This window comes from Dendrobates tinctorius, unplaced genomic scaffold (genome assembly GCF_039654945.1).
Source record: "Dendrobates tinctorius isolate UK_male_01 unplaced genomic scaffold, ASM3965494v1 ptg000073l, whole genome shotgun sequence".
NCBI lineage: Eukaryota > Metazoa > Chordata > Amphibia > Anura > Dendrobatidae > Dendrobates > Dendrobates tinctorius.
Genome location: NW_027361741.1, coordinates 15,836,980 through 15,858,299, shown reverse-complemented (window position 1 = coordinate 15,858,299; position 21,320 = coordinate 15,836,980). Strand labels below are relative to the sequence as shown.

The window sequence follows — 21,320 nt, the reverse complement described above, 5'->3', positions numbered from 1 at the left end:
ACAAAGGTGATATCAACGATCACTCCACTTGCCACCGCACCAGGGCTATTGGCTCCTTCCCAGAATAGTAACATCATCCCTCAGCCATAGGCTTTCCCTCTGCTGGTTATGAAAATTACGCGAGGGCCCACGCAATTTTTTAAATAAAAAAACAGATATTGCATTTCACGCAGCTTTCGTGTGTGTCTTTATTTAACTCTTTATTTAAGTCTTTGTTTATTAACCCCTTCCTCACCTTTGATGCCACATAGGCGTCATGAAAAGTCGTGCCAATACGAATTGATAGCCCCCCTGCGGGTCGGGTGACCGGGATCACTGAAAGGTCACCTGACCCGCACACAGAGGACCCTTTATAGTTAACCCCAGGGGGCATGGCTTAGCCCCCACATGCCTACGATCGCTCTGATTGGCTGTTAAAAGTGAAACAGCCAATCAGAGCGATAGTAATATTGCATCAATGAAATTTGATGAAATATTATAAACCAGCCATGGCCGATGCTGCAGTACCGTCGGACATGGATGGAGACACTGATCTGACCCCCTCCATCGGCTAACGGGGCGATCTGCCCCGCCACTGAAAGACAGCAGCGATCTGCCGCCGCTGTCATCATCTGCTCCCCCCGCCTTCCCTGTGCTCCCCCCAGCTTCCGATCACCTCCCCTCCCACCCCCGGTACCTTCCGAGTGCCGCTGTCGCTCCCGGTGTCCCGCGGTCCCAGATCATGGGCGCTGCCATCTTGGAAAATGCGCAGTGCGCCCACTCGAATCTGCCGGCTGCAGATTCCATTCATTCACTTTGATCACTGTGATAAACTCTCACTGTGATCAAAATAAAATAAAAAGTAAATAGCCCCCCTTTATCACCCCCATAGGTAGGCACAAATAATAAAATAAAGAAAATATTTGTATTTGTATTTTTCCATTAGGGTTAGGGTTAGAATTAGGGTTAGAATTAGGGTTAGGGTTGGAAATAGGGATAGGATTGGAATTAGGGTTAGGGTTTGGGTGGAATTAGGGTCAGGATTAGGGTTGGAATTAGGGTTAGGGTGGAATTAGGGTTAGGGTGGAATTAGGGTTAGGGTAAGGCTGAGTTCACACGTGGCATTTTTTTCGCGTTTCCGCAGCGGTTTTAACCGCGCGATTTTGCCGCGAAAACGCGAAAAATAAGCATCCCATGCATTCCTATGGGATTCCGCAATGCTGTGCTAATGCTGCGGTTTTTACCGTGACGGAATCACTTCGCGGTAAAAACCGCAGCATGCTCATTAATTTGCGGAATCGCGGCGATCCCGCACCCATAGGAATGCATTGTTCCGCTTACTTCCCGCATGTGGCTGTGCACACCATGCGGAAAGTAAGCAGAACAATTGCGGATGGTACCCATGGTCCGGAGGAGAGGAGACTGTCCTCCGGGCTTTGGGTACCATATCCCTGTAAAAAATAGAATTTAAAAATAAAAAATATTGTTATTCTCACCCTCCGGCGTCCCGCGCAGCCTTCCCGCTTCTCTTCACGCTCTCGTTCCCAGTAGTCCTTTGCGAAAATGCCCGCGATGACGTCCATTCTCGCGGGATCGCGAAGTCTCGCGGTCATTCGCGCGACGTCATCGCGAATTACCGCAAGACATCGCGATCCCGCGAGAACTGACGTCATCACGGGCATTTTCGCAAAGGATTACTGGGAACGGATGCGCGGGACGTCGGAGGGTGAGAATAACACTATTTTTTATTTTTTTTTTACATTCTATCTTTTACTACTGAAGCCGCATAGGCGGCCTCAGTAGTAAAAAGTTGGTCACACTCGTCAAACACTGTGTTTGACGAGTGTGACCAACCTGTCAATCAGTTCTCCAAGCGATGCTACAGATCGCTTGGAAAACGCTAGCATTTTGCAAGCTAAATACGCTTCCAAAATGCTAGTTTTTCCGCGGGAAAATCGCGGGAATTTGAAATGCGATTTTCCCGCGGACTGGAATTCCGGAATTCTCGCGGTAATTTCCGCGAGAGTTCCGGTACGTGTGCACTTAGCCTTAGGGTTGGAAATAGGGTTAGGGTTGGAATTAGGGTCATGGTTGGAATTAGGGTTAGGGTTCGAATTAAGGTGAAGATTAGGGTTAGGGGTGTGTTGGGGTTAAGGTTGGGATTAGGGTTAGGCTTGTGGTTAGGGTTATGGTTAGGGTTGGGATTAGGGTTAGGGGTGTGTTGGGGTTAGGGTTATGGTTAGGGTTGTGATTAGAGTTAGGGATGTGTTGGGGTAAGGGTTGTGGTTAGGGGTGTGTTGGGGTTAGGGTTGGAGTTAGAATTGAGGGGTTTCCACTGTTTAGGCACATCAGGGGGTCTTCAAACGCGACATGGTGCCACCATTGATTCCAGCCAATTTTGCGTTCATAAAGTCAAACTGTGCTCCCTCCCTTCCAAGCCCCGACGTGTGCCCAAACAGTGGTTTACCCCAACATATGGGGTATCATCGTACTCAGGAAAAATTGCACAACAACTTTCGGGGTCTAATTTCTCCTGTTACCCTTGGGTAAATAAAAAATTGGGGGCTAACAAATTATTTTTGTGGAAAAAAATGATTTTTTTATTTTCACGTCTCTGCATTATAAACTTCTGGGAAGCACTTGGGGGTTCAAAGTGCTCACCAGACATCTAGATAAGTTCTTTGGAAGTCTAGTTTCCAAAATGGGGTCACTTGTGGGGGGTTTCTAATGTTTAAGCACATCAGGAGCTCTGCAAACATAACAATGACCGCAGACCATTCCATCAAAGTCTGCATTTAAAAAGTCACTATTTCCATTTCGAGCCCTGACGTGTGCCCAAACAATGGTTCCCCCCCACATATGGGGTACCAGCATACTCAGGACACACTGGACAACAACTTTTGTGTCCAATTTCTCCTGTTACCCTTGTGAAAATAAAAAATTGCAAGCTAAAATATCATTTTTTGAGGAAAAAAATGATTTTTTATTTTCACAGCTTTGTGTTATAAACTTCTGTGAAGCACTTGGGGGTTCAAAGTGCTCACCACACATCTAGATAAGTTTCTTGGGGGGGTCTAGTTTCCAAAATGGGGTCATTTGTTGGCGTTTCCACAATTTAGTCACATCAGGGGCTCTGCAAACATAACATGACGCCCGCAGACCATTCCATCAAGCCGGCATTTCAAAACGTCACTACTTCCCTTCCAAGCCCTGACGTATGCCCAAACAGTGATCCCCCCACATATGGGGTACCAGCGTACTCCAGACAAACTGGACAACAACTATTGTGGTCCAATTTATCCTGTGGGCTAAAAATCATTTTTTGACGAAAAAAAAGATTTTTTATTTTCACGGCTCTGAGTCATTAACTTCTGTGAAGCACTTGGGGGGTTCAAGGTGCTCACCACACATCTAGATAAGTTCCTTGGGGGGTCTAGTTTCCAAAATGGGGTCACTTGTGTGGGGTTTCTACAGTTTAGGCACATCAGGGGCTCTGCAAATGTAACATGACGCCCGCAGACCATTCCATCAAAGTTAGCATTTCAAAATGTCACTACTTCCCTTCCGAGCCCCAATGTGTGCCCGAACAGTGGTTCCCCCACATATAGGGTACCAGCGTACTCAGGACAAACTGTACAACAGATTTTGGGGTCCAATTTCTCCTGTTATCCTTGTGAAAATAAAAAATTGCGGACTAAAAAATAATTTTTTGAGGAAAAAAAATATTTTTTATTTTCACGGCTCTGCATTATAAACTTTTGTGAAGCACCTGGGGGTTCAAAATGCTCACTATGCATCTAGATAAGTTCCTTAGGGGGTCTAGTTTCCAAAATGGGGTCATTTGTGGGGGAGCTCCAAAGTTTAGGCACACAGGGGCTCTCCAAACAAGACATGGTATCCGCTAACGATTGTAGCTAATTTTCATTTCAAAAAGTCAAATGGCGCTCCTTCCCTTCTGAGCCCTGCCGTGTGCACAAACAGTGGTTCCCCCCACATATGGGGTACCAGCGTACTCAGGACAAACTGGACAACAACTTTTGTGGTCCAATTTCTCCTGTTAGCCATGTGAAAATGAAAAATAGCGTGCTAAAAAATCATTTTTGAGGAAAAGAAATGATTTTTTATTTTCACTGCTCTGCGTTATTAACTTTTGTGAAGCACTTGGGGGTTCAAAGTGCTCACTACACATCTAGATAAGTTCCTTAAGGGGTCTAGTTTCCAAAATGGTGTCACTTGTGGGGTTTTTTCACTGTTTAGGCACACAGGGGCTCTCCAAACGTGGTGACATGGTGTCCGATAACGATTGGATCTAATTTTCCATTCAAAAAGCCAAATGGCCCTTCTGGACCCTGCTGTGCGCCCAAACAGTGGTTTATGACCACATATGAGGTATTGGTGTACTGAGGAGAAATTGGCCAATAAATTTAGGATCCATTTTATCCTGTTGCCCATGTGAAAATGAAAAAAACCGATGCTAAAAGAAAATTTTTGTGAAAAAAAGTACTTTTTTTATGGATCAATTTGTGAGGCACCTGGGGGTTCAAAGTAATCACTATGCATCTAGATAAGTTCCTTGGGGGGTCTAGTTTCCAAAATGGGGTCACTTGTGGGGAGCTCCAATGTTTAGGCACACAGGGGCTCTCCAAACGCGACATGGCAACCACTAAATATTCCAGCATATTTTCCATTCAAAAGGTCAAATGATGCTCCTTCTCTTCTGAGCACTGCTGAGCACCCAAACAGTGGTTTCTGACCACATATGAGGTATCGGTGAACTCAGGAGAAATTGCTCAACAAATTTTAGGATCCATTTTATCCTGTTGCCCATATGAAAATGAAAAAATTGATGCTAAAAGAAAATTTTTGTTGGAAAAATTAAAATGTCCATTTTTTCCTTCCAAGTTGCTTTAGTTTCTGTGAAGCACCTGAAGGGTTAATAATCTTCTTGAATGTAGTTTTGAGTAGCTTGAGGGGTGCAATTTTTAGAATGGTGTCACTTTTGGGCATTTTCTGCCATATAGACCGCTCAAAGTGACTTCAAATGTGAGGTGGTCCCTAAAAAAATGGTTTTGTAAATTTTGCTGTAAAAATGAGAAATCGCTGGTCAACTTTTAACCCTTATAACTTCCTAACAAAGATAAAAATTTGCTTCCAAAATTGTGCTGATGTAAAGTAGAAATGTGGGACATGTTATTTAGTAACTACTTTGTGTCACATAACTCCCTGGTTTAACAGAATAAAAATTCAAAATTTGAAAATTGCGAAATTTTCAAAATTTTTGCCAAATTTCTGTTTTTTTCACAAATAAATGCAAAAATTATCGACCTAAATTTACCACTAACATGAAGTCCAATATGTCACGAAAAAACAGTCTCAGAATCGCTAGGATGCGTTGAAGCGTTCCTGAGTTATTACCTCATAAAGGGACACTGGTCAGAATTGCAAAAAATGGCCTGGTCATTAAGGTCAAAATAGGCTGGGTCATGAAGGGGTTAATGAGGGTATCTGGCTGACACCTGTTCATTACTAAATGTCAGGCTTGGTATTATACACTGCTCAAAAAATAAAGGGAACACTACAATAACACATCCTAGCTATCACTGAATGATATGAGAGCAATGACAAAATGCAAAAGTGAACAAAACTGCAGCCAAAAAGGATGAGAACAGAGAAATGGTTTGTGGTCACCCCCTGCAGTACCACTCTTTTTATAGGGGTTGCATTGTGTTGTTTAAGTGTTCCCTTTATTTTTTGAGCAGTATATATCTATATCTATATATAAATATATGTCTATATATAAACATATATATATATAGATATATAGATGTATATGTAGATATATATAGATATATAGAGAGAGATTTTTTGTAAAAATTAACAGGTATCGCAGTGCACGCTGATTTCTATCAGTTGCTGTTTGGTTCCAGCCTATGTAGATTCATTCTATTAACGCTCCTACATAGGCTAGTGACAGTGTGTGTGTTTATTTAACTCTTTACTTATCAGTTTAGTAATGAGTGTGTCTGGCTGACACCTCTTCATTACTAAACCTGGGGTTTGGTGTCAGTGACAGCTGCTGACACCAAGCCAAAATCCCATTATTGTGATGCCACTGCATCAGAATAAAAAAAGATGATGTTGGACCAAGAAATGACATCACAGAACTGTTTTTTTAAGTATTTTTTATTTAGCTCAACAAGTATAAAAAATGCATTAAAAAATGGCAAAAATGTACCTAAAATGTGGCAAAAACACGTGTTTTTGCTGGGAAAAAATATGAAATTTTGCAGAAATTTCTGCATACTAATACTCAAAAGTGCGGGCATATCCTAAGTCTACGAGAGCCAGAATGAGGCCTGAACAAGGTTCTCATAGACTTACATTGAAAATTAGTGACCGATACCCCATACTTCCAGCCAGTCAGAAGCAGCAGTCACAAGATGGCAGCATGGAACCAGAGTGGTGTTGAGAAGAGCTGAATATGGTGGCTAGTAAATACAAGCCTAGTGTCAGGAAACTTAGATTAGGAACACCATTCCAGCTCAGAAATAAAAAAAACAGCTGGGGTGGTGCTTTAACATTATGTATGTTTATTTAATTATTGGCCTTTGTTTGGATCAATAGTACATACCTATGCAGATAGGCTCTTTATCACTCCATCGAGGCTTTGAAGCATTGATACATGTGAGATTTCTGGTCCCTTCCAACTCGTATCCCATATTACAATGAAAATGGGCTGTACCTCCAGCATGAAGATCCACGACAGCAACTTCTCCATAATCTGGCCTTCGAGGAAAAGTGCAGCTCAGCATAAAAACTAAAACAAGACAAAAATATACATTGCATTTGGTTTTCAGAGCAATTACCATCGAATTACATGTCAATAAATTTTCAAGCAGTTTAAATGTATAGAATATCTGTCTTTGTTATGGGGCTAATACCATTAAAGGATCATTGCTCCTAAATGATATAAATGATAACATTCCTAGGTTGATACTGTTGATACTGAGGTATTTCAGTACAGTAACATTTATTAGATAAAAAAATATTAGAAACAGCTTCATATTAAGTTATGAAGGGCTAACTCCTCTGTGCACACAAGGGAACAATGGACAGAAAGCTTAATGTCTATTGTAAAGCATCTTTTCCAATAAACATAATAATTGGCTGACACTCTTCTGGCACTTTTAGCTTTATATTTATGAGCATTATTAGTAACCCTAAATTAAAATTGAATTTATAATAAATAAATGAATAAATACCAGTGAATATTTACACCGGAGTTAATATAGATTTTGGAGTAAATGTCATGGACTGTAAATATTTCCTTCATTAAAGCAAAGCTCATGTTCGAAAGCACATTAATGATCTCATTAATGCAACGTGTACAATAGCGATTCCCTATTATCAGACCATTACTAAGGCTCTCTTTATAATGGCGTCCCTATAATAACAATGCAGGGCTGTAGGGAAATCTCAATAGATGCCATGAAGATGATGATTGTAGAATTTAGACTGTATTTTTTCAATAATAATGATAAAAAGAATAAAATGCTTACAAAGTTTGGAACTGTCTTATAAACACCCCTTTATTGTTTCTTGTACAGGTTTGGAAAATTATAGTTAATTATTACTTTTTCAGAGTTCATTCAAAAGTAACTATTAATACGACTGCACTCGTTGCTGGAAAAATGCCTACTGCAGCAAAACAAGGGAAAAGATAATGCCAAAATTTGTGCAAATTTATGTAACAAAATTATTAAAGTTTGGGTAAGATTGTAACTTCTGAATTTTGAGCATTTGGCTATTTTTATGGTTTGGGTAAAAACCATCTTTAATGGTGAAAGGTAAGCTCTCAAGAGGATAAAATTGTTCTATGGAGTATCTTATGTTTAGATGAGAAGTTAAATTATAGAATATATATGGACACTTGCCAGGATGGCGATAGACTCTCTGAAGGAAATGTAACTCTTCGTTACTGCATTTCAGAGTCCCTTCAAACACTGACTTGGACTACGTTCCCTCAATGAATATTTGTTGAGTTTTTGCGATTGTAGATTTTCTGCAACCATTAGCTAAATTAGGTCACGTAAGTCACTTTTTCATTGCATTTTGTTACGCATTTTTTACATGTATTTTTATCGCATTTTTGATTATGCATTTTTTGTCTGTTTTTGATATGTCATGTTTTCGAAACTTCCTGGTTTTTGGCTTTGACAAAACCCTATTGATACAGTCGTGTGGGTCACATGTGTTTTTCACCTGCAGAATTTCTGCTTTTAATATAAGTCTATGGGGGGAAATCCACACTTAAAGCTCAGTGAACCTGTAACAGGATCTGGCATGTTGAGGATTTCAAACACACACTGCAGGTCAGTTTACACAGAATAAAAAAGCACAGAGGGAATGAGATCTCTATAAATACTATCCACTTTGCTGAAAATGGTAAGATGTTGCATTTTCAGTGAAAATACACAGCGTCAAAGACTCGCCAAGAATCCATCATGGTAACGTAACTTAATACCGACTGAAATACTCAAAGGGAATCTGTCATGTATAGAAACACTACATACCTGAAGATAGAGTGACAATCTGGAAATCAACCAAGTTAAAATCCTGTGTTAGTGCCTGATGGGAGCAGCAGCAACAGGGAGAAAATCAAACTATATTCTCCCTGCAACAAATCACTTACAATCATTGGGGTGGTGCATGGAGGTGATACAGAGCAGATGTAATCACTCCTCACACACTGACTGTCAATCAAAGTGCCACAATAGTGATTATAGCGAGCGGTGACCACCGGCTCCCACCACTGTCCTGATAACTGGAAGTAAGAGGCGTTTTTTTTATACTCTTCTTCCGAGGAACAAACATTTTTTTCCATCTGCATAGACATGCAAGAGCTTCCTTTTTGCACGAAGAGTTGTAGTTATGAAGTACTTTATTCATTTTAACAAAATATTCATAATTGTTGCGTGTTAATTATTATTAAAGCGTGCAGAATCATTACAAATCACTATATTGACCAAATTATCTTTTTTATGCAGATTTTCAAATATCTAGCTGTATAAACTTGAATGTTTATTGGAGGAAGCAGATCAGCTGATGTACTTATGTAATATGGGGGTGTGCAATTTAAGAATATCAACACCTTTTATCAAGGTGTGCAGAATATTTAGGCAGCTTGTATTCCTCAGGCAAAAGGGGCCAAAAAAGGAGATTTAACTGACTCTGAAAAGTCAAATATTATTAAACGTCTTACAGAAGGATGAGGCCCTATGGAAATTGCTAGAACATTGTGGCATGATCACAGAACTGTCAAAAGTTTTGTTGCAAATAGGCAATAGGGAAGCAAAAATGATGCACGTTAACTGCTCACTAAAGATTTGAGAAGAATCAAATGTGAAGTGATCAGGTACCCATTAACCTCTGGTGCTGTCATATTCCAGAACCGCAATTCCGCAATAGTTTATTGAGTTCTATTTTTATGATATTTATTGTACTGTAAAAATGACCCGGCTATATCATTCTCTAGATCAGCAAAATTATTGCACTAACAAATAATTTTTTTCCCACAAATTTTATATTTTTTTTATATTTTGCATACTTAAAATTTGTGGGGAAAAAATTGTTTATGTCGCCATTTTCCAAGTCCTTTTACAATAAGAGTTGATAGAGAGGTGTGAGGGCTTGTTGTTTTGCCTAGTGAGCTCATGTTTTTGCTGATATAATTTTGTGGGAGCTATGGCATTTTGATTGCTTTTTGCATCTTTTGGCAGAGCTGCTGAAATGGAAAAACCTCTAATGTGGCTTTTTGATTTCTTTTCTCTTAGCGGCTTTTACCAGTCGGGTTACTAATTTTATATTTTTTATAGATGGTACTTTTATGGATGCAGTAATACCACATGTTTATTAGTTATTTATTTTAATTGGGATGGTAGGAATGGTAGTGATTCAAATTTTTATATTTTTTAAAATGTTGTCTATTTTGAATTTTTTTATATTTTTATTTTCATTTTGTAGTCTTTTTTATGGACTTGAAACTATTATTAACTGATCACTTGTTTTATATATTGCAATACAACACAATACAGACAAAATGACATTCTCCCATGAAGCTGACCGCTAGGCTAAGCTTCACAGGGTGAAAAACATGGCAGCCAAGTATACTTTCAACAGGCCTTCAACTGCCAAGATAAACTAATGGATCCCTGTGATAGCGCTGCCAGGGGCTTATCCTAGTGCATGCATGCACCATTGAATGAGTTATTTACATGCCGTTGTCAATGAATGACAGTCATAGAATCATAGAATCGTAGAGTTGGAAGGGACCTCCTGGGCCATCTGGTCCAACCCCCTGCTCAAAGCAGGATTCGCTAAATCATCCCAGTCAGATGTCTGTCCAGCCTCAGTTTGAAGTGTTTTTTATTAGTTAAACAGCAGCAATTAGAGCACGCACTGGCTGCTGCTGTAAAGGGAAGACGTCTGCTGACATGTACTGGGTATAATGCGGGCTCAGTTTCTGAGCATGTGAGGTACATAGGCAATTTGTGTGGATATTATATAACCCGATGCTGACCCATAATAGTATAGTAGTGATGAGTGAGTTTACTCGTTGCTCAGGTTTTCCCGAGCATGCTCGGGTGTCCTCCGAGTATTTTGGCGTGCTCGGAGATTTCGATTTCGTCATCTCAGCTGAATGATTTGCGACTTGTAGACAGATTGAATACATATGTGGAATGTCTGTTTGTTAGGGAATTCCCACATGTATTCAGCCTGTCTACAAGTCGCAAATCATGCAGCTGAGACAACGAAATCTAAATCTCCGAGCACGCCAAAATACTCGGAGACCACCTGAGCATGCTCGGGAAAACCCGAGCAGTGAGTATACTTGCTCATCACTAGAGTTGAGCGAAACGGGTCGAAAAAATTCAAAAGTCGCCGACTTTTGGTAAAGTCGGGTTTCATGAAACGAAACCCGACCCTAGGATGAGGTCGGCCACGAGGCCGGCGACTTACGCGCCAAAGTCGCGTTTCAAAAGTTTGTTTTGCGCTCTTTTTCAGCCAATCAGGATCCACGGACACTGTGAGCAACGTGATGACATAGGCACGGGTCACCACCATCTTTCAGAAGGGCATGCAAGTGATTGGCTTGCTTTGGTGGGCGTCACAGGGGGTATAAAAGGGCGTGCACGCCGACCGCCATCTTACTTCTGCCGATCTTAGTATAGGGAGAGGTTGCTGCTGATTCTGTAGGGAGAGCGTTAGGCAGGGAAGAAGACAAAAAAACTGCTTCTGCTGCTAGCGATTTGGCCTGCACAACACACAAGTCACTGTGTGTGCAGTGCAAGGGGAGGCTATATTGTGGTGTATCAGTGGTGTTGGTTATTGGGCTGCCTTCTAAGGCTTCCTGACACGCTGGCATTGCTGTTTACCCACTGCTCCGCAAACTGCTTTTTTAAAAGCAATCCAATCTCCCTTATCGTCTCGTCACTTTGGTCACAGGCAGCTGTGCCATCGAGCGTGTCACATAGCGCTCAGATATCAGTGGGCCGCACACAATCCACAAGTGTCCAGTGTCCAAAAGTGTACGCAGAGATTCAAAATCTCCATTATCCTCTCGTCACTTTGGTCACAGGCAGCTGTGCCATCGAGCGTGTCACATAACGCTCAGATATCAGTGGGCCGCACACAATCCACAAGTGTCCAGTGTCCAAAAGTGTACGCAGAGATTCAAAATCTCCATTATCCTCTCGTCACTTTGGTCACAGGCAGCTGTGCCATCGAGCGTGTCACATAGCGCTCAGATATCAGTGGGCCGCACACAATCCACAAGTGTCCAGTGTCCAAAAGTGTACGCAGAGATTCAAAATCTCCATTATCCTCTCGTCACTTTGGTCACAGGCAGCTGTGCCATTGAGCGTGTCACATAGCGCTCAGATATCAGTGGGCCGCACACAATCCACAAGTGTCCAGTGTCCAAAAGTGTACGCAGAGATTCAAAATCTCCATTATCCTCTCGTCACTTTGGTCACAGGCAGCTGTGCCATCGAGCGTGTCACATAGCGCTCAGATATCAGTGGGCCGCACACAATCCACAAGTGTCCAGTGTCCAAAAGTGTACGCAGAGATTCAAAATCTCCATTATCATCTCGTCACTTTGGTCACAGGCAGCTGTGCCATCGAGCGTGTCACATAGCGCTCAGATATCAGTGGGCCGCACACAATCCACAAGTGTCCAGTGTCCAAAAGTGTACGCAGAGATTCAAAATCTCCATTATCCTCTCGTCACTTTGGTCACAGGCAGCTGTGCCATCGAGCGTGTCACATAGCGCTCAGATATCAGTGGGCCGCACACAATCCACAAGTGTCCAGTGTCCGAAAGTGTACGCAGAGATTCAAAATCTCCATTATCCTCTCGTCACTTTGGTCACAGGCAGCTGTGCCATCGAGCGTGTCACATAGCGCTCAGATATCAGTGGGCCGCACACAATCCACAAGTGTCCACTGTCCACAAGTGTACGCAGAGATTCAAAATCTCCATTATCCTCTCGTCACTTTGGTCACAGGCAGCTGTGCCATCGAGCGTGTCACATAGCGCTCAGATATCAGTGGGCCGCACACAATCCACAAGTGTCCAGTGTCCAAAAGTGTACGCAGAGATTCAAAATCTCCATTATCCTCTCGTCACTTTGGTCACAGGCAGCTGTGCCATCGAGCGTGTCACATAGCGCTCAGATATCAGTGGGCCGCACACAATCCACAAGTGTCCAGTGTCCAAAAGTGTACGCAGAGATTCAAAATCTCCATTATCCTCTCGTCACTTTGGTCACAGGCAGCTGTGCCATCGAGCGTGTCACATAGCGCTCAGATATCAGTGGGCCGCACACAATCCACAAGTGTCCAGTGTCCACAAGTGTACGCAGAGATTCAAAATCTCCATTATCCTCTCGTCACTTTGGTCACAGGCAGCTGTGCCATCGAGCGTGTCACATAGCGCTCAGATATCAGTGGGCCGCACACAGTCCACAAGTGTCCAGTGTCCACAAGTGTACGCAGAGATTCAAAATCTCCATTATCCTCTCGTCACTTTGGTCACAGGCAGCTGTGCCATCGAGCGTGTCACATAGCGCTCAGATATCAGTGGGCCGCACACAATCCACAAGTGTCCACTGTCCACAAGTGTACGCAGAGATTCAAAATCTCCATTATCCTCTCGTCACTTTGGTCACAGGCAGCTGTGCCATCGAGCGTGTCACATAGCGCTCAGATATCAGTGGGCCGCACACAATCCACAAGTGTCCACTGTCCACAAGTGTGTGCAGAAATTCTAAAACTCCCCTGTCCTATAGACACCTTGTACCTTGTTTTACATTACTATATAGTTTGTTGGATTTTGTCTACATTTCTACCAAAAATGAGGAAGGCTGGTGGAAGAGGCCGTGGAATTGGGCGGGGGTTGGCAGCTGGTAATGATGGTGTTGGTGGTGGATCTGATGGTAGTGGCAAGAGCAAAATAGGACCAAATGCAGGAGGTGCTGACCCTGCGTCATCGTCTGTCTACATAAGGCCTAGAACGCTTAGTTTTCTAGGAGTTGGCAAACCGCTTTTAAAGGCAGAGCATCAGGAAAAAGTTTTGTCTTACATTGCTGACTCAGCCTCCAGCTCTATCGCCTCCTCTTCTTCAGTTGTAAAAAGTAAAAGCACTGAGTCGTCATTGGAGGCTCATGTTCATGAACCACACCTTTCCTTGTGTCCTTCACCCCAACCAAGATTGAAGGATGACGCAGGCCATACTACTGATTACTCCATGGAGCTGTTTTCACATACCATGCCTGGATTATCAAGTCAAATGGTGAATTACCCAGGCCAAGATGAATCTGACATGGAGTGCACTGATGCACAGCCGCTGATGGATGATTCTGCTGGTACATTCACTCAGAGCACTACATTGTCCTCGCAGTGTACAGAGCCAGATTTTGACCCTGATGAGACTCAGGTGCCCCTTCCCGCACACTATACCACCATATACGGTGACACAGAGAAAGGTGCACATGACATAGAAGAGGAGGTGATGGATGACCCAGTTGTTGACCCAGATTGGCATCCATTGGGGGAAGAGGGTGCTGCTTCCAATAGCTCAGATGAGGAGCATCCACAGCAGACATCGACATCGCAACAGCTGTTATCTGGCAGGCCCGGAGCACTCCAAAGACAGGTTCCAAACATCAAAAGAGTTGCTGGACAGCTTGTCCAGAGGGTCAAAAGATCACAGCGTGCTAGGCCGCAAAATGTCTGCCAAAGTAGGAAGAGTGCAGTGTGGCAGTTTTTTGAACAAAATCCTCATGATCAGGCCAAGGTTATCTGTAAGAAGTGCGCAAAGACCTTTAGCCGAGGGAAAAATCTGAAAAATTTGAATACCAGTTGCATGCTTAGACATTTAACCAGCATGCACTTGCAAGCGTGGACACAACACCAAACCTCAAGTGCCACATGTGCAACTGATCACAACGAAGGTAGTCAGCAACGCTACATTGTTTCCCCCACTGTAAGCACACCGGTTAGCACAGCAGCAAATGTTGAGGTGTCGTTGCAAGGCCACAGCAGTCAGGGAATCCCACTGTTATATCAACGAAAGACTGATTCTAGGCCATCAGAAAGAACACCAACTCCATCACCATCATCAACCCTCTCTCAGTCCGCCCTGTCCACCGCTACTTCCACCATATGCAGCTCTCAAGTCCAGCTCACCCTCCCAGACACTATGAGTAGGTCAAGAAAGTACTCAGTCTCTCATCCGCGTACACTGGGTTTGAACGCCCACATTGCCAAACTAATCTCGTTTGAGATGATGCCCTTTCGGTTGGTGGAAAGCACAGCTTTCCGCGAACTCATGGCCTATGCAGTACCACGCTATGACCTACCCAGTCGCCACTTCTTCTCTCGCAAAGCCATCCCAGCCCTCCACCATCATGTGAAAGACCGCATTGTCCATGCACTCAAGCAGTCAGTGAGCGGAAAGGTGCACCTCACAACTGATGCATGGTCCAGTCGGCATGGCCAGGGCCGTTACGTGTCCATCACTGCGCACTGGGTTAATGTGGTGGATGCAGGGTCCACAGGGGACAGCGGTGGTGGGACAGTGCTGCCTAGCCCACGGTCTAGGAAACAGTTGGCTGTAGGCGTTCGACCCTCCTCCTCCTCCTCCTCCTCCAGAAGCGACAGCTCGTCCACAGAGAGCAGTCGTACGAGCACTCCATCTGCAGCTGCCACTGTTGCACACGATGTGTCCCCCTATCGAGCAGCTAGTGGAAAGCGTCAGCAGGCTGTGTTGCAGATGATGTGTTTGGGCGACAGACACACCGCCGAGGTGCTGGCCGAGTACTTGAAGCGACAAACTGAGTCATGGCTGGGCAGTGTACATCTTGAGGCAGGCAAGGTAGTTAGTGATAACGGCCGTAATTTTGTGGCAGCCATAGCCCTTTCAAAACTCAGCCACATACCTTGCTTGGCTCACACCTTGAACCTGGTGGTGCAGTGCTTCCTCAAAAATTATCCGGAGTTAACAGCCCTGCTCCAGAAGGTGCGAAGACTGTGCGCGCACATCCGCCGGTCGCCTGTACACTCCGTTCGTATGCAGAAGCTGCAGCGATTGCTCCACCTTCCCAACCACCGCCTCATTATCGACATTGCAACAAGGTGGAACTCCACCCTGCACATGGTGGAGCGGCTGTGCGAGCAGAGGCAGGCCATAATGCATTTGTGGGAGGATACACGGCCAGGCACTTTGAGAGCAGACATGGAGTTGACAGGCGTGCAGTGGTCGAAGCTGAAAGACCTTTGTAAAGTCCTTCAGTGTTTTGAGGAATGCACACGGCTGGTAAGCGCAGACGACGCCATCCTAAGCATGAGCATCCCACTTATGCGTCTGCTCATGCAAACTTTGACGCACCTTAAGGAGCAGGCGTCTGCAGCCAATGTTCATGAGGAGGAAGAGGAGGAGGGAATCCTTGATGACATTCAGCCATTGTCTGCTCAGGGACCTCTCCTGGACGAGGTGGAGGAAGAAGAGGAGGAGGAGGAGGAGGATGATGGGGATGATTACTTAGGGGAGGAGGATGCATCTCGTGGGGCAAGTGAAAATGTTGGCGTGGCAAGGTCTGGTACAGGGTTTGTGCATGACTGGAGGGATGTGGATTTGCCAGAAAGTGCTCCTCCACCCAGCACTCGCAGTGCATCATTGACACCGGGAACATTGGCCCACATGTCAGATTATGCCTTGCGGATCCTAAAAAGGGACCCCCGCATTGCCAAAATGATGAACGATGATGACTACTGGTTGGCCAGCATCCTGGATCCACGCTATAAAGGCAAATTACAAAACATCATGCCACAGGAGAACCTTGACCTAATATTGGCTAATAAACAAGCAACTCTGGTAAATCGGTTGCTTGAGGCATTCCCAGCACACAACAGCGGTGATGGTTCTCACACGAGCCGTACGGGCCGGGGGCAGCTTGGCAGAGGTGTTCGTGGTGCACACAGCAGAAGTGGCGTTGGAGACAGGGGTTTCATGACAATGTTGTGGACTGATTTTTCAAATACCGCTCACACAACTGGTAATACTGCATCGATGGAAAGTGACAGGAGACAGCAGCTGTCAACTATGGTAACAAACTACTTTTCCTCCCATATCGATGTTCTCCCACACAGGTCATTCCCCTTTGACTATTGGGCCGCTAAACTGGACACCTGGCCTGAATGGGCCCAATATGCCTTACAGGAGCTCGCTTGCCCAGCTGCAAGTGTGCTATCGGAAAGAGTCTTCAGTGCAGCTGGATCAATCCTGACAGAAAAAAGGACCAGTCTGTCAACCCAAAATGTGGATGATCTAACCTTCATTAAAATGAACCACGCATGGGTTTCCAAGGATTTTGTCCCACCTTCCCCTGATGACACATAGGGTGACAGAAAAATGGCTTGCTTTGGTCCACCTCTTCCTGGTACTTCACCTATTTCGCCTTTTGCATCAGTTGAATGTCCAACATCAACATATGCCACTTTCTAAAACTCCCTAACTGTGCTGCCTCCCCCCCCATGGCCGGGGTCACCACCTAGCGCACGACACCGTGCGAGTGCTGTTGCCCTGGACAGGTGGGTAGGCCGACTCTTGGGTGCGGGCACTGGCACAGGGTCCCTCATAGTGCAATCAAGTGTCTCTGACGGTGGTGGTGCACACCCGCCGTCAGACACACCGCTGTACTATGAGGGGCCCAGTGCCAGTACCGACGCCCACGAGTGTGCCCCCCTCGCTTGGCCAGGGCCCCAGCATTTGCAATCTTTACCTCTCCCTGCTCCTCCGCTGTGTAATCTGGGCCGTCAAATCCATACTGTGCCTGACACCGTCTGAGCCTGCCTCCTGATGTATAGACATATATTTTGAATGTGTACGCTATCCATACATGTTATCCGGGGATACGGTACCCCTTCTAACCTTTGTGCAATGACGTGCAATCCATACTGGGCATAACACCGTCTGAGCCTGCCTCATGCTGTATAGACATATATTTTGAATGTGTACGCTATCCATACATGTTATCCGGGGATACGGTACCCCTTCTAACCTTTGTGCAATGACGTGCAATCCATACTGGACATAACACCGTCTGAGCCTGCCTCATGCTGTATAGACATATATTTTGAATGTGTACGCTATCCATACATGTTATCCAGGGATACGGTACCCTTTCTAACCTTTGTGCAATGACGTGCAATCCATACTGGGCCTAACACCGTCTGAGCCTGCCTCATGCTGTATAGACATATATTTTGAATGTGTACGCTATCCATACATGTTATCCGGGGATACGGTACCCCTTCTAACCTTTGTGCAATGACGTGCAATCCATACTGGGCCTAACACCGCAGGAGCCTGCCTCATGCTGTATAGACATATATTTTGAATGTGTACGCTATCCATACATGTTATCCAGGGATACGGTACCCTTTCTAACCTTTGTGCAATGACGTGCAATCCATACTGGGCCTAACACCGTCTGAGCCTGCCTCATGCTGTATAGACATATATTTTGAATGTGTACGCTATCCATACATGTTATCCAGGGATACGGTACCCTTTCTAACCTTTGTGCAAGGACGTGCAATCCATGCTGGGCCTAACACCGTCTGAGCCTGCCTCATGCTGTATAGACATATATTTTGAATGTGTACGCTATCCATACATGTTATCCGGGGATACGGTACCCTTTCTAACCTTTGTGCAATGACGTGCAATCCATACTGGGCCTAACACCGTCTGAGCCTGCCTCATGCTGTATAGACATATATTTTGAATGTGTACGCTATCCATACATGTTATCCGGGGATACGGTACCCCTTCTAACCTTTGTGCAATGACGTGCAATCCATACTGGGCCTAACACCGTCTGAGCCTGCCTCATGCTGTATAGACATATATTTTGAATGTGTACGCTATCCATACATGTTATCCGGGGATATGGTACCCCTTCTAACCTTTGTGCAATGACGTGCAATCCATACTGGGCCTAACACCGTCTGAGCCTGCCTCATGCTGTATAGACATATATTTTGAATGTGTACGCTATCCATACATGTTATCCAGGGATACGGTACCCTTTCTAACCTTTGTGCAATGACGTGCAATCCATACTGGGCCTAACACCGTCTGAGCCTGCCTCATGCTGTATAGACATATATTTTGAATGTGTACGCTATCCATACATGTTATCCGGGGATACGGTACCCTTTCTAACCTTTGTGCAATGACGTGCAATCCATACTGGGCCTAACACCGTCTGAGCCTGCCTCATGCTGTATAGACATATATTTTGAATGTGTACGCTATCCATACATGTTATCCGGGGATACGGTACCCCTTCTAACCTTTGTGCAATGACGTGCAATCCATACTGGGCCTAACACCGTCTGAGCCTGCCTCATGCTGTATAGACATATATTTTGAATGTGTACGCTATCCATACATGTTATCCGGGGATACGGTACCCCTTCTAACCTTTGTGCAATGACGTGCAATCCATACTGGGCCTAACACCGTCTGAGCCTGCCTCATGCTGTATAGACATATATTTTGAATGTGTACGCTATCCATACATGTTATCCGGGGATACGGTACCCTTTCTAACCTTTGTGCAATGACGTGCAATCCATACTGGGCCTAACACCATCTGAGCCTGCCTCATGCTGTATAGACATATATTTTGAATGTGTACGCTATCCATACATGTTATCCGGGGATACGGTACCCCTTCTAACCTTTGTGCAATGACGTGCAATCCATACTGGGCCTAACACCATCTGAGCCTGCCTCATGCTGTATAGACATATATTTTGAATGTGTACGCTATCCATACATGTTATCCGGGGATACGGTACCCTTTCTAACCTTTGTGCAATGACGTGCAATCCATACTGGGCCTAACACCGTCTGAGCCTGCCTCATGCTGTATAGACATATATTTTGAATGTGTACGCTATCCATACATGTTATCCAGGGATACGGTACCCTTTCTAACCTTTGTGCAATCACGTGCAATCCATACTGGGCGTGAGAACGGCTGGCGAGCTGTTAAGCAAGCTACAGCACCTGTCCAGACAAGTACAGGGATTCCCTAGCGAGGAGACTTATTTGATTGTTTTCTATGTTGGGACAGCAATTTTTGGGGAGCACTATACTCTGGAGAATGATAGATGGGGCCCACCATACACTGGAACATTCCAAAGGTGGACATCAGACACTGGAGCAGCATTTACAGGGCCCATTATACACTAGAGCATTAGAAATGGGGCCCATTATGTTTGGAGCATTATTTGGGCCCATAAGACAGTGGAGCTTCATCCATGGGGACCAACATATACTGTAGCATTATGTGGAGCTCATCATATACTGTTTCAAACATTATATGGGACCAATGATTTTGTATGGAGAAATAGATGGGCCTCGTCATGAGATGTAAAAAGTGAGGTATTTTTCATTGTACTATACCGCTATTTCTCTGCCATATCGGAGCATGATGAGTTGTGGTATGTGTTAAAGGGGCGCTCTTTCGCCCAGGGCACATGAAAACCTGCAGCCAGCCCTCCCCCCCCACAAATTTAGCCAAATAACCCCCATTTTTCAGTGCGTAACTTGTATTATGAAGTTAATTAAGGTTGACAAGCTTAAGTAAGAAGAATTGATGCTTTTGGCATTCAAATGGGCACTGTAGGTGTGTTTCCTGTCCTCCTCTCACTGCCGACTTTTATTCCCCATTGACTTACATTGGCTTTCGTGTTTCGGGACGACCCCGACTTTTCCCTATAATCGGACGATCTTGCTCGACCCGACTTTTGGAAAAGTCGGGTTTCACGAAACGAAACGCGACCCTAAAAAAGCAAAAGTCGCTCAACTCTACTCATCACTACTGTATAGTTCTATACTGGAATCCAAAATATGGTGTAGCAGTACCAGTACAGAATGATATATTTCAGGAAGGGCTTAAAGAATTGGTAAATGCACTGCCAAAGATTGCCATGTCCAAAAGGTCAGCTAATTGCTCATTCAGCTAACAGCTATTTATTCTGAATGGAAATGCTCTCTTGGCTTGGCTCATGCTCCAACAGGAAGAAAGTATGGGGCATATTAAAATGTAATATGTGTGAGTCTCGCTCCCCCAACACCTCCCATCTACACATTATATCATGGGCTGATCAAGCAGAAATCGAGAGGTTCAGAATTTCTCCAGTCTAATACAAATGTTCAGCTTTATTTCTTTGGCAGCAGTGTATTCTAGCTTTATTATATTGTCAATTATATAAATGATACTATTGTGGTATATGTGCTCTAGATACAGATGTATACAGAAGAAGAACTTGTGTTTTCAGCACATTTTTCAAATATAAACTATCTTTTTTATGTTTTCTAAAGAACAGATTCTCACATCTTAAAAGACATTTTTTATGTGATTCACTCTAGAGGATGAAATTCAACTTTCATCTAATCAAACAAAACCAACACATGGGAAATGAATATACACAGATGGTTCGGCATTTCAAAACAAAATACTTTTGCTTCTTAAGAGATTAAAAAAATAGCTAAGCTCACTGTACATCTCTATATACACCACTAATGCATTCATCTGGAAACTGAATTTTCTTTGCTATTTGCTATTTTGTACACCACTCACATCAGCATTTTGTTAGCCAATCAATATGTAAGATTAACTGTCTACATTTGGAAAGGAATTGAACTATATAAATAGTGTGTCTGTTGTCACTGTAAGTATGAAGTGCCATTATTAGCC

At 44.0% G+C, this 21,320-nt stretch overlaps 1 protein-coding gene across 1 annotated transcript in view; it reads right to left on the bottom strand.

Annotated features, from left to right (window-relative positions):
- The window catches only part of SEZ6L (seizure related 6 homolog like), a 711,555-nt gene that overhangs the window by 244,443 nt on the left and 445,792 nt on the right, over nucleotides 1-21,320 (bottom strand). The window contains exon 6 of the mRNA XM_073582661.1: nucleotides 6,611-6,796. Within this exon, the coding sequence (XP_073438762.1) occupies nucleotides 6,611-6,796 (186 nt within the window). The remainder of the gene's footprint in view (nucleotides 1-6,610; nucleotides 6,797-21,320) is intronic.